The sequence below is a fragment of the Bubalus kerabau genome, chromosome 5 (genome assembly GCF_029407905.1).
Source record: "Bubalus kerabau isolate K-KA32 ecotype Philippines breed swamp buffalo chromosome 5, PCC_UOA_SB_1v2, whole genome shotgun sequence".
In the NCBI taxonomy this organism is placed as follows: domain Eukaryota; kingdom Metazoa; phylum Chordata; class Mammalia; order Artiodactyla; family Bovidae; genus Bubalus; species Bubalus kerabau.
The window spans coordinates 4,827,156-4,838,160 of NC_073628.1; the positions used below are offsets into that span (position 1 = coordinate 4,827,156).

The following is an 11,005-nucleotide window of genomic DNA, read 5'->3' on the forward strand; positions in this document are numbered from 1 at the left end:
CCAGGCTCGCGCCACTTCCGCTTCCGCTGTGGGAAGATGGCGGCGGCCGTGGCGGCCTGGGCCCTGCCGGTCACCTTTGGGCGGCTGGCGTCTGCATGCAGCCGCATCGTCCTGAGAGCGTCGGGACCCGGAGCCGGTGAGGCCCGCCCCGCGGGGTGAACGGAGGAAGCTGGGCACACGGGGCGCCCTGCCTCGTGTGTCTGCGTCCGACCGGTGTTAATCGCTTATTTTGATGGCGGTGATTATCGGTCGTGGAAACCCTGGGTTCAGACCCTGGTTCCTTTAGTTAATAACTTAAATATTGGTGATCGCTCTCCAACTTCCATATAGGCTCCATTTAAGTTGGGGAGCAAACTGAGGCTGAGAATGGTCAGGTAACTTGCTCTTGGTCATACAGCAGGGAAGTGGGAGAGGACTGAATCAGATAGCTCGGTCCGGCTCCAAAGCCTGTGCTTTAACCGTCACTCCCCAGGCTGCAGGCCACTCTTTAAGCTTCCTTGTCCTCATCTGCAAAACGGTGGTGAATAACCTTGCCCAGAGGTAACCAGTCCAGCAAAAGCTACATCTGTATTTTAGGCACTGGGTTGTCATGAAGCCCAGCAAGGTTTTGTTGGTCAAAAACACTATAAACCTCTCCTTAAAATGGTTGGAGTGTGTATTTGTGTGAAGGTATGTTTATGTATGTAAAGAAGTTTTCCCTTTTTTAGGTGTGATAATGATGTGGTTATGTTTGTTTGTTTTTAAGATGCTTTATCTTTCATAGAAGTACCCTGACAATTGCTTTAAAATACACCACAGAGTTGGAGCAGAGACATTGTGAATAAGTCAGGCTTGGCTATGAGTTGATGACTGTTGAGTCTAGGAAGAGATACAGGAGGACTCCCTATTCTCTTGACTTTTGTGTGCTTATTGTTTTCCATAATAAAACTTGGGTTTAAGAAGACAGGGAAGTTTTTATAAAAGCGATGGGACTTACTTTGTTCTACAAACATAAAGCTATCTCTAGAATGCTGTGCTCAATTCCCGCCCCCCCCACCCCCATTTTCAGAGAGAAACACAGGTGAAGTGAGCTCAGTAAAGAGAGGGTGACCAAAATGGTGAACAGGCAGGATCTTGAAGAGTGACTGAAGGAAACAGGATGGACACCGTCACAGTTCTCAGGGATTGAAAGATGGTCCTGGGGGACAGGAGGGTGCACATTTGTTCCCGGTGGGGTCAGAGCTAAGCTAAGGCCATAGGCAGGAATTACAGGGAAGCAGATCAGGTGCAGAAAGTTTCTGAGCTTTCACCAGTGAGATGGCTCTCAGGCATGCTCAGTCTGTCAGTTGTATCCGACTCTGTGACCTCATGGACTATAGCCCACCAGGCTTCTCTATGGGAGTTTTCGGGCAAGAACACCATAGCGGCTTGCCATTTCCTCCTTTGGGGGATCTTTTTGACCCAGGGACCGAACCCAAGTCTCCTGAATCTTCTGCACTGACAGGCAGATTCTTTACTACTGAGCCACCTGGCTTTCAAGAGAGGCCAATCGTGAGTTCCCAACTGTGGGGTGTTCCACAGGGGCTTCATTTGATGGCTTAGAAGAGATTTCATTCATTCCTTCACCATTTATTGGGCATCCATTACAAGTCAAAGTCTGGTCCAGGATGGTGAATACATCAGTTAAATTCGTAAAACAAACCCCTGTTTTTACGGAGCTCACATTCTGATGGGGGGAGGTATTTGCAGAGATGAGCAATTTTATGAAGAAGAAGAAGCAAATTCCATAGCAGGTTCAAAGCTGGTAAGTCTTACGGAGAAAAATAAAGCACGAGTTGGGAGGAAAGTGTTCAACTTTAAATAGGATGTTTGGGGAAGCCTTCTCTAGTGAGATGGTGTTTGAGTGGAGACCCAGAGGAAATAGGGGATTAGCCTAGGGGGCCTCCTGGGGTTGGGGTTGTCCCGAGGAAGAGCAGTCAAGGCATAGGCCGTTGTACTTGGCATCTTCCAGGAATAAACAGGAGGCCCGAGTGGCAGGTGTGCAGGGAACAAGGGGAAGCTCATGAGGCAAGGCCCAGAGAGACGGGGTCACACTGCCTGCTGGCCGCTGTGAAGACTGCCTTTTTATCAGAATGAAATGGGGCGCTCTTGGGGGGTTGCACGAAATAGGAACCTGAGCTGCCCTCATAGTTTGTTTTTCTGGTTTTGGGGGGATTTTTGCCCACCCCGCACGGTATGTGGGATCTTAGTTCCCTGACCAGGTATCGAACCTGTGCCCCCTGCAGTGAAACGTGACGTCTTAACCTCTTGACCACCAGGGAAGTCCCCAGCCCTCTAGCTGCTGTGCAGAGAGAGAGGCGAGGGTGAGAGCAGGGTATCAGTTCCAAGCCAGGCAGCTTGGCTGATTGAAGTGGTCAGAGCCCGGATGTCTCAAAAACAGGCAGGGGATTTGCTGACAGGTTGGTGGCTGTGGGGTGTGAGAGAAAAGTCATAAATGACTGAGGTTTTTGGCCTGAGCCGCTGGAAGGATGAAGTCGCCATCATGTGAGATGTGGAGGGGTGTGGGAGAAGCAGGCGGGAGGGGCAGATCAGGAGCCTTTGTTAGGTTCTGAGACAGGTGACGACCAGGTGATGCCAGCAGACAGGCAGGTGCCTGTCGTGTCTGAGTCCAGGCCGCAGGTGTCCACTTGAGAGTCACCAGTGTGCTGACGCTGAAATCCATTCAAGCAGATGTAATCCCAGAGGAAAGGGCATAAGTAAAGAAGCGTTAAGAACCAGGTTTTAGGGCAACCCGCTCCAGTCTTCTTGCCTGGAGAATCCCATGGACAGAGGAGCCTGGTGGGCTGCAGTCCATGGGGCCACAAAGAGTGGGACACGACTGAGCACAAAGACCCAGGTTTAGACCACAAGCACACCAAGATGGTGGAGGGGGAGAAAAACCAACTCAGGAGACCAGGAATTGGGAACAGCTGCTAATGAGTGAGCTTTAAAAGAATGACCTTTATGGCATATAAATTATAGCTCAATTGAAAAAACCAACAGTAGTTATTGAGAGATTTGCCCTCTGCTTCTAGCACCTAAGCATGGGGCATTTTGTTTCTGGGCCCTTCTCAGCAGGCTTTGGGTGCCTTTGTCCCTAGGTGTATTATTATCTGATGCTGTGTCCTGAGTTACCCCAAACCCAGCAGCTTAAGATAACTTAACATGTACTATGTCACGCCATCACTGAGGATCAGGATGCAGGCGTGGCTGAGCTGGCTCCCCGTCTTGTTAGATTCAAGTCAGACTGTTTCAGGTTAAGAGTCAGCAGGGCCAGCAGAAGCTGCTTCCTGGCTTCCCCGGACAGAGAAGCCTGGCGTGCTGCAGTCCATGGGGTTGCAGAGAGTCGGACATGACTGAGCCACTGACCTGAACGGGGAAGGTGGAATCCCAGGGGCCTCCCTGGGCCGCTCACAGCGCAGCGGTCCTGCTGCAGCGAGGATGCCAGGCCGGCAGCTGCCCTCTGATCTCCTCTGGAGGTGCTGGCCTGTCCCTCCCGCCACATGCTCTTTGTCACTGAGAGCCGCTCCCTTGGAGGGAGGAGCAGGGCTCGGGGCTGAGAGCCCCAGGAGGGGTGTCCTGGAGGCTGCTCCCACACTGGAGTGCCAAACAGGGCCTCAACTTGGTGGGCACCTGGCGTCAAGGGATGAGGTAGCAGGTAGGTGATTCGGTTTCAGGCCCTTCTCGGTGTGATGAACACGCCTTGGCGCTTGTGGTAATAGCCAGCAGCTGTGAGTGAGTGAGGGTCTTAGTCTTCTCTCCAGGTGTCTCCGTAGCACGCTGTGATGTGGTTTGAGCCGGGTATCAGCCACGCTAGCAGCACTTGTGCGTGTTTCATCCTAGTAACCACGCGTGTCTCTCTTGTTCCCTCAGCTTCCCTGTGGTCCGCTTCTCGGAGGTTCAGTTCACAGAGCGCTTCATCTCCACAAGGGTAATATCAAAATGTGGGTTTTGCTGACTCTCTTCCTTTCCTTTCTTCTAAAGTCAAACTTCGAACATTTAGGTTTTTAGGAATATATAAGTTTTAACTGTTTCAACAATATTTTACTCAGACCCCTAACACGTAGAAATACAGACGGAACCTCAAGAGTCCAAAGAGAAGGTGTTCTGGGCCATGCATGGCTGTGTCTTTTTAAGGAAAAGCTTTTAATTCCTAATTGGGAAATTTCTAACTCGGAAGGTTGAATCACAGGACAGACTCTCTGGAGGACCTTATGTAATTTGAAGGAGCATGTTTAGTATTAAACTGTATATTTAGATTAAAAAAATAAATAAATAAAAATATAAACTAAAAAAGGTAAATTTAACAAAATCACACTTGAGTAGGAATATACAGGGTCCTGTACCAGCCCTTGCAGCCTGGGTCCGTGAGCAGAGTCGTCCTTGGGCTTCAGTTCCTCTTTGAGAAATGGAAGTGATATCAGGCTGCATCGCAGTGGGTTTTCATGAGAGTCGGGTGAATTTCTGCATCCAGAGAGCTCATTAGAAGGACTTGCCAAGGGGGAGGAGTGAAGGAGGGGTGGATTGGGAGACTGGATTAGCAGGTATAAACCGTTACACCAGCATGAGGCCCCACGCGTGACACGCAGCGTGGGTAAACGGCGAGGTCTCTCTGTGGCACAGGGAACCACATTCAGTATCCTGTGATCACCAGGAAAAAAACTGTACATATGCATGTGTAACCGGGTCACTTTGCTGTACAACAGAAGCTAACAACGTTGCAAGTCAGCTGCACCTCGATAAATAAAGTCCTTAAAAAAGAGCTTCGGCGAGCGCCTGGCACTAGGAAGCTCTCAGTACAGCCGCCTGCACTCCTGCAGCGGGGGACCCGGGGCCTGCTGCTTCCCTGAAGGACCAGTGGGCTCCCGGGATGAGGCTGGAGGCAGAAACCCTGAGGGGGCGCTTTTGTGAACCCGGCTGATCCCCCCAGTGCTGCTCTGAGCGGTCACGGCTGCCCCGGCCCCCTCGCAGCTTTGTCCCTCGTCTGGCTGGCTGCTGCTGGGCCACCCGGGGTCCTGAGCTTCGGACACGATTCACGGCTTTAAAACACAACCTAATTTGGGGGCCAGTTGACTGCACCAGGGACATCTGTGTCCAGCATACCTGCCATGACAGTGCCGGGGGCCCTGGCCTGTGCTGGAAGCAGCAGTTTCCCCAGTTCTCCAGGGTCTTCTGGCTAGTCGAAGAGTTCAGTTGACAGGAGACAGGTTAACAGGAGAAAATCAGACCTGGGTTTAATAACCCGTACACACGGGAGAGACCTGGGAGAAACGAGTCATTCGCCAGAACGACTGAAGCCCTCTGCTGAAACAGCTCCTTCAGCTAAAGACAAAAGAGGATGTTGAGAGTGGGGGTCTGGGACTTCAAGAGCGGGAGAAGGCAGTCCACGTGGAGGCGGAAAAGCAAGTGTTTGGTGGATAAATGTTTGTGGGGCCTGCAGAGACCGTGGGACACGGAGCAGCCCCTGTCCTCGGGGCCCGCGTGTTCCCGCACCCTTTCTGGGGAAGCTGTCTCAGGACAAGCCCGCCATCTCCAGGCGCCTGTGTGCAGCCCCAGGCCTGCCTGCCTCCTGCCAGAGTTTCTTCCAGAGTCTTGGGCCTTAATTGTTTTCAGCTTGAAGTAATCCACACGCCTAAGAGACATTTGGGAGGCAGATTTTGCTCCCCCACAAATGTGGGGGCTGCTGCCCTGCCAGCCACTCAGGCATCGGAGACGTGCTGGATCCTTGTCCTTTCTGGTGTGCCGAGCACAGCTGTGGCTCACAGGTTTGGAATTGTCTTTTCACGTGTGTGTGACCTGCGTGCAAAAAATACTTTTACAGATACGTTCCTAAAACCTCACTGAGTTCACCACCTTGGCCAGAAGTTGTGCTGCCAGACCCCGTGGAGGAGGCCAGACACCACGCAGGTAAGGGGGGGGCGGAAGCGAGGGGGAGGGGTGGCCTCCTGGCCACGGAACAGGGGCCTCACGCTTCCAGGTGCCCAAGACGGGCACGATGTGGGTGTTCCCTTTCACAGGATGCGGCAAGGCAGGAACGCTGAAGTTCACTTAACACCAGAATCCAGAACCCTCGTTCAGTTAGCAAAGCCTCCCAGGGCACCGGCTGAGTAGCAGGCAGCTGACACAGGTGGTGGCAGGGCTCGGTCCAGCCCAGTCTCCCCGCCGTTGGTAGAAACATGCGTGTTCAGGGAGAGAGAACAAGGAGCACGCTCCTCGGTGGAAGCGGCCCCAGCGTGGGGGCCGGGAGGCCATCTGGGTGCCGGGAGGAGGGTAGCGTACCAGCCACGCCCAGCGCTCAGAGGCAGTGAGTGTCCTCGGTTTCCAAAACCTGGAAATGCATAGCAACGCGTAGACTCTTCCTGATTTTAGATATGGTTGAAGGATGTAGTGGGAGAGCAGGGAGGAGCCCCTGGCACATGCCCTGCCACCAGTCCATGGATGCTCAGGGTCGCGCAGCTCTCGGGGAAGCAGGGCACACAGGCAGGGGCAGAGCTGTGACCCTGACCATCCTTCCCCCTGCAGAGGTCGTGGAGAAGGTGAACGAGCTCATCGCCAGGGGCCAGTATGGCAGGCTTTTCGCCGTGGTGCACTTTGCCAGCCACCAGTGGAAAGTCACCTCTGAAGACCTGATTCTAATTGAGAACAAGTTAGACATTGCCTGCGGAGAGCGGATTCGGCTGGAGAAGGTGAGACCATGGGTTTCTCAGTGTATCTGGGACTCGGTCCCTGCTCCCCAGGGTCGGCTCTGGTGGAGAAGGCCGGCGCCCTTCCTGGGAAGGGGCAGGCTGGCTGGGCGGGTGTTGGGGAGCCTGGGGGTAAGGGGAGATACCCCCAAGGGCAGCCCTGACTTGGCAGGGTCCCTCCCAACAGGGAGACGCTCGGCACATTTCCCTAAGGAGGAGTGTGTGTCTGTGGGTCTGTCTCACGCGCTCCCCTGGCGTGAGATGTGGCGGCCGCTGCTGTCCTAAACAGTGAGCGCTGGTTTCCAGCCGTCTCCCCGGACACCGGCCATGTTCTGGCCTCCAGGCCCACTGCATGGTCTGTGCTGTTCTTAGCCATGCACGTGAGCTTCCGCTTAGGATTCTGTTTGCTGTGTTCAGGGGCCTGCTTGGTTTTTGCCTGTTCTGCTGTAGATAAAATATGAGATCTCCGCACCGGATCCTGTTTCTGTGACATAGTTAACTGTTGACAAGATGTGATATGACAGATGGTTTTCTTTATAATTTAAAACTCCTCCTTTGTGACCACAGCTTCTTGGTGTATTTACACCCAGGCAGCATCACGCTCCCCTTTCTCAGGTGGTCCTCCCGCAGCCTGTGGTCTGAGCAGGACCACTTGACTCAGAGCTGAACAAGGGTGCTGTGGGGACACCCGCGGCCAGCACAGCGCCTTCCCCGTGGGGCCCCCCGGGGTTACATCACAAGCTCATGGACAAGAGCATGTTTACTTCTTACGTCTAAAATCGGACCCTTCAGAACTGTATCTGTAAGGGTTTCTTAAAAGACGTTATCTTGAAACATTTCACACTAACAAAAGCGTAGGAGGCCCCACCCAGTAAAGATGATTTTCATGATGTAGGAAACCCAGCAATAGAGACCACGTTAGGCTGAGAGTGAGCGAGACAAGGTTCTTTGTCATGGCCTAATGTACAGAGTCCATGGATGTTGTTACAAAACAGGCTGTCTTTCCACGTTTAGGTTTAGTGCGATCGAATTTTCTTCTGATCTGTAAAATTCCAGACAAGTCCCAGCGTCTAATAAGACCCCCGCACTCGGGTCGCAGGGCTGTGTCCATCTGAGGCCAGCCCTGGCGGTGTGGCTGCCCTCCTGCTGCCTGGCGGGGGCAGGGTTTTGGGGTCATTGAAAGAACAACCTTGAACCTGAATCTTCACAGAATCTGCAGGACCGTCAACTGCTTAAAGACCCCCACCGTCTGGTTTGTGCATTTTTCCCCGTATGTATATGCTTCAGTGAGAAGGTTTAAGTCCGTTTCCGGAGGAGATGAACTGCTGACCGGATGTGCCACCAGGCCCCACGTCCCCCTGTGCCAGTCAGACGGGCCTGTGTCCCTAGGGAGGCGGCGAGCCCGTCTCCTTCTCCAGCCTGTCTCGGTCTCGCCTGTCCTGGCGACTCTGTGTTCTGTGGCTGTGTTATCTCTTGGTGACGCGCCTGTTTGGTTCCAGGTCCTGCTGGTTGGGGCCGACGACTTCACTCTCCTCGGCAGACCCCTGCTTGGGTAACGTGCCCTCGGGGGCCGGGCGGGGGCTCCGTCACACCCAGTCAGCCCCAAGCTTGACACGCGGACACTGCGGTTCGTGGGCATTTAGTGCCCTGCGTGCAGAGCGTCCCGGCCACGTCTCTGGCCTGTTACTGCTTCGCTGCAGTTTGGTCCTTTTAGGACTGGCTATAAGACAACCCCGTCCCTCACCGTGTAGTATCTGCGGGGGGTGGGGGGGGGGACGCTGATAACCAGCAGAAAAGGAAGTTTTATTTTAGAAGTTCTCACGTGTAAAGTACCAGGAAAATGGAAAAGTAAGAAGGTACGTCACTGTTTATTCTCCTGTCTTCTAGAAAGGACCTTGTTCGAGTAGAAGCCACGGTCATCGAAAAGACAGAATCGTGGCCGAGAGTCAACATGAGATTTCAGAAAAGAAAAAACTACAAAAGAAAGAGAAGTAAGTGGGGGAAAGCGGAGCCCACGCCCCCGTCCTCTGGGTGTTGCCCCGAGGCCTGCCCTGGGCGGGTTGGACGGGCACCTGCCCTCTGTGGCGCCCGGAGACCAGCGGGTGGGCACGGCCCTGTCCCCACTCTGACCGGGGGTGGGAAGAGGCCGCCAGCTGGAGGGCACAGCCCTGGGAGGCGCGGCCGGGAGCACCAGCGGCTGCTGAGACCCCCACAGCACGTCCGGAGTCCCCCCGGGAAGTGGGCAAGCAGGCGGAGGACGCCCTGTCGGTAGACATTGCCCAGAGTGCAGGGAGTGCCCGCCTCCACCCAGGGGACGACCTTAGAGGGTGAGGGTGAGACCGCCGCCTACAGCCCGGAGGTGGGTGGAGCGCATTCTTGTGCTGCCGGGCACACACACATCCACACGGGTACACACACGCTTGCACGATGGCATGTTTCTACAAGAGGAATGAGACAGCAGAATCACAGCTACTTACATAGAATTTCCTTTGTGTTTCCACCTATTCACATGGGCGTTTACAGAGCGTTAGGCCATACACGTGATCTGGAGATGGTTAAGCGTGTACGGGAGGGAGTGTGTAGGTTACACGCAGACACTCCGCCATCTAGTGTGACGGGCTGGAGCATCCTTGGGTGCTGGAATCCTCAGGAGCCCACCCCCTGCAGATGTGCATCGGTCCAGTCCTCAGTCACAGGTGGCAAAACACACCGGCGACATAGCATCAGCTTTCCTAGAGTCGGGTCATTAGGACAGCTCTCCTCCAGGAGCCTCGGGTCATCAGATGCCTCTGCCCTCCCCCGCCGCCATACCCTGTGGGGGTCTCCAGGCACGTGGAGGGGCGAGGCCAGGAGCCGCAGCAGGGCTCCCGGGCTGTCACAGCCCCTGCTGCGTCTGACGGGGCTCGGGGAGCCAGTGGTGAGGCCTGTGGTCTGTGTACTCCAAGGACACACCACACAGGACCTCGCTGAGTCCGACCCCCATGGGCTGAGCGGGCGGTGGCTGGTCTCACAGTAGCTCATTCACAGCATCGGGGTCTGCGCTGACACCCCGGCCCTTTTCTCTCTCACAGTCATCGTGAACCCGCAGACCGTCCTCCGGATAAACACCATCGAGATTGCTCCCCGTCTGTGTTGACCGTCCAGCTGATATTTATAGAAATATAAAAATAAATCTGTTTTCTGAAGAGACCAGGTTTCTATGTTTTGCTGTAGAAAACTCTGATACGAAAAGCTAAGTCCTGTTGTGGGTAGTTCTAGACTGAGTGCCCTGACTGAGAGCTTATTTTTAGTAAGCAGCAGCCTCCCTGAGCCAGAGATGCCAGGAATTCAGGAAGAATCACAAGCATGGCCCTCCTGGGGCTGGAGCTTGGACACTTTTGTAAAGACAGGCTGGCATTACTGACCGCCCTCCCCCTGGCGCTCCAGGGCCACAGGGGCGTGACGTGGAGCACAGCTAGGGCCCAGAGCTGACTGTGAGAAACACGATCCGGATTCCGCTTCTGGGCGAAATGAACAAAGTGCCATCTCCTGGGTAATCCAGTTACTGCTGCTAGTGGTTTGCTTTTCTGAGAAGCTGGGATTTAAACCAGGGGTCTGGGCACTGAGCCCCTGCCCTCGTCCTTCAGCTCTGCTGGGTCCAGCAGGGAAGGAGGGTCACGGTGCTGGTGGGTGGCATGGCTCAGTGCCTGGAGCCCCAGGGCAGCAGCACAGCACCTTCTGGGAGCTGGACGTGAATTACAGAGCAGAGCGGCCAGAGCAGTTCCAGACTAGATCTTGACAGCAGCTTTTCGGGATCCCGGGAGGCTGGGGGCTGCCCAGGCCTGTGGGAATGGGTCAGGCAGGCAGCTCACCCCTGTGCAAAGGGAGGGGTCCCGAACCAGAGTGGCCAGGGCTGGAGGGCAGATGGAAGGACTTGGGGAGGGTGCTCCCAGACAGTCCAGATCCCTGGTTCTGTGTCCTTCACAGAGACCTGGCTTTGCTCCAAGAGAAAAGTTAGGACTTTCAAGTAGCACAAAAAGCCTTTTATCAAGCATAGTTAATACTTTATTCTGCAAGAGGGCTTTGCAAGTCAAGTCCATGGGCGTCGTCCCTGTGACGAGGGGTAGGGGGCTGACAAAGGCTGAGCCCGTCCTCAGGAGACCTCCCCCTCCTCCCTGCCCCTCTTCAGGTACCAGTCACCCTCAGGGCTCTGGGGGATGCCCGCTGGTCCAACCCTGGGGGACACGGCACTGCCCCTGCTGCAGTACCTTCCCTGTACAGCAGGGGGCAGCAGTTCTGCACGTGGAGATCCCGGATTCTGGCTG

The 11,005-nt window shown here is 54.7% G+C and overlaps 1 protein-coding gene across 1 annotated transcript; it reads left to right on the forward strand.

Annotated features, from left to right (window-relative positions):
• The first annotated feature begins 3 nt into the window (after window positions 1-3).
• On the forward strand, window positions 4-9,890 carry MRPL21 (mitochondrial ribosomal protein L21). The gene is made up of 7 exons (XM_055580588.1): window positions 4-136; window positions 3,892-3,949; window positions 5,840-5,925; window positions 6,541-6,704; window positions 8,201-8,253; window positions 8,589-8,692; window positions 9,773-9,890. The coding sequence occupies exons 1-7, from the start codon at window positions 37-39 to the stop codon at window positions 9,835-9,837; spliced, it is 630 nt and encodes a 209-aa protein (XP_055436563.1). The 5' UTR covers window positions 4-36; the 3' UTR covers window positions 9,838-9,890.
• Window positions 9,891-11,005: the final 1,115 nt, after the last annotated feature.

Coding starts and splice junctions, on each gene's coding strand:
- MRPL21 (XM_055580588.1), top strand. CDS start 37: ATGGCGGCGGCCGTGGCGGCCTGGGCCCTGCCGGTCACCTTTGGGCGG. Junction 3,950..5,839: donor AGCGCTTCATCTCCACAAGG/GTAATATCAAAA, acceptor ATACTTTTACAG/ATACGTTCCTAAAACCTCAC. Junction 8,254..8,588: donor CTCGGCAGACCCCTGCTTGG/GTAACGTGCCCT, acceptor CCTGTCTTCTAG/AAAGGACCTTGTTCGAGTAG.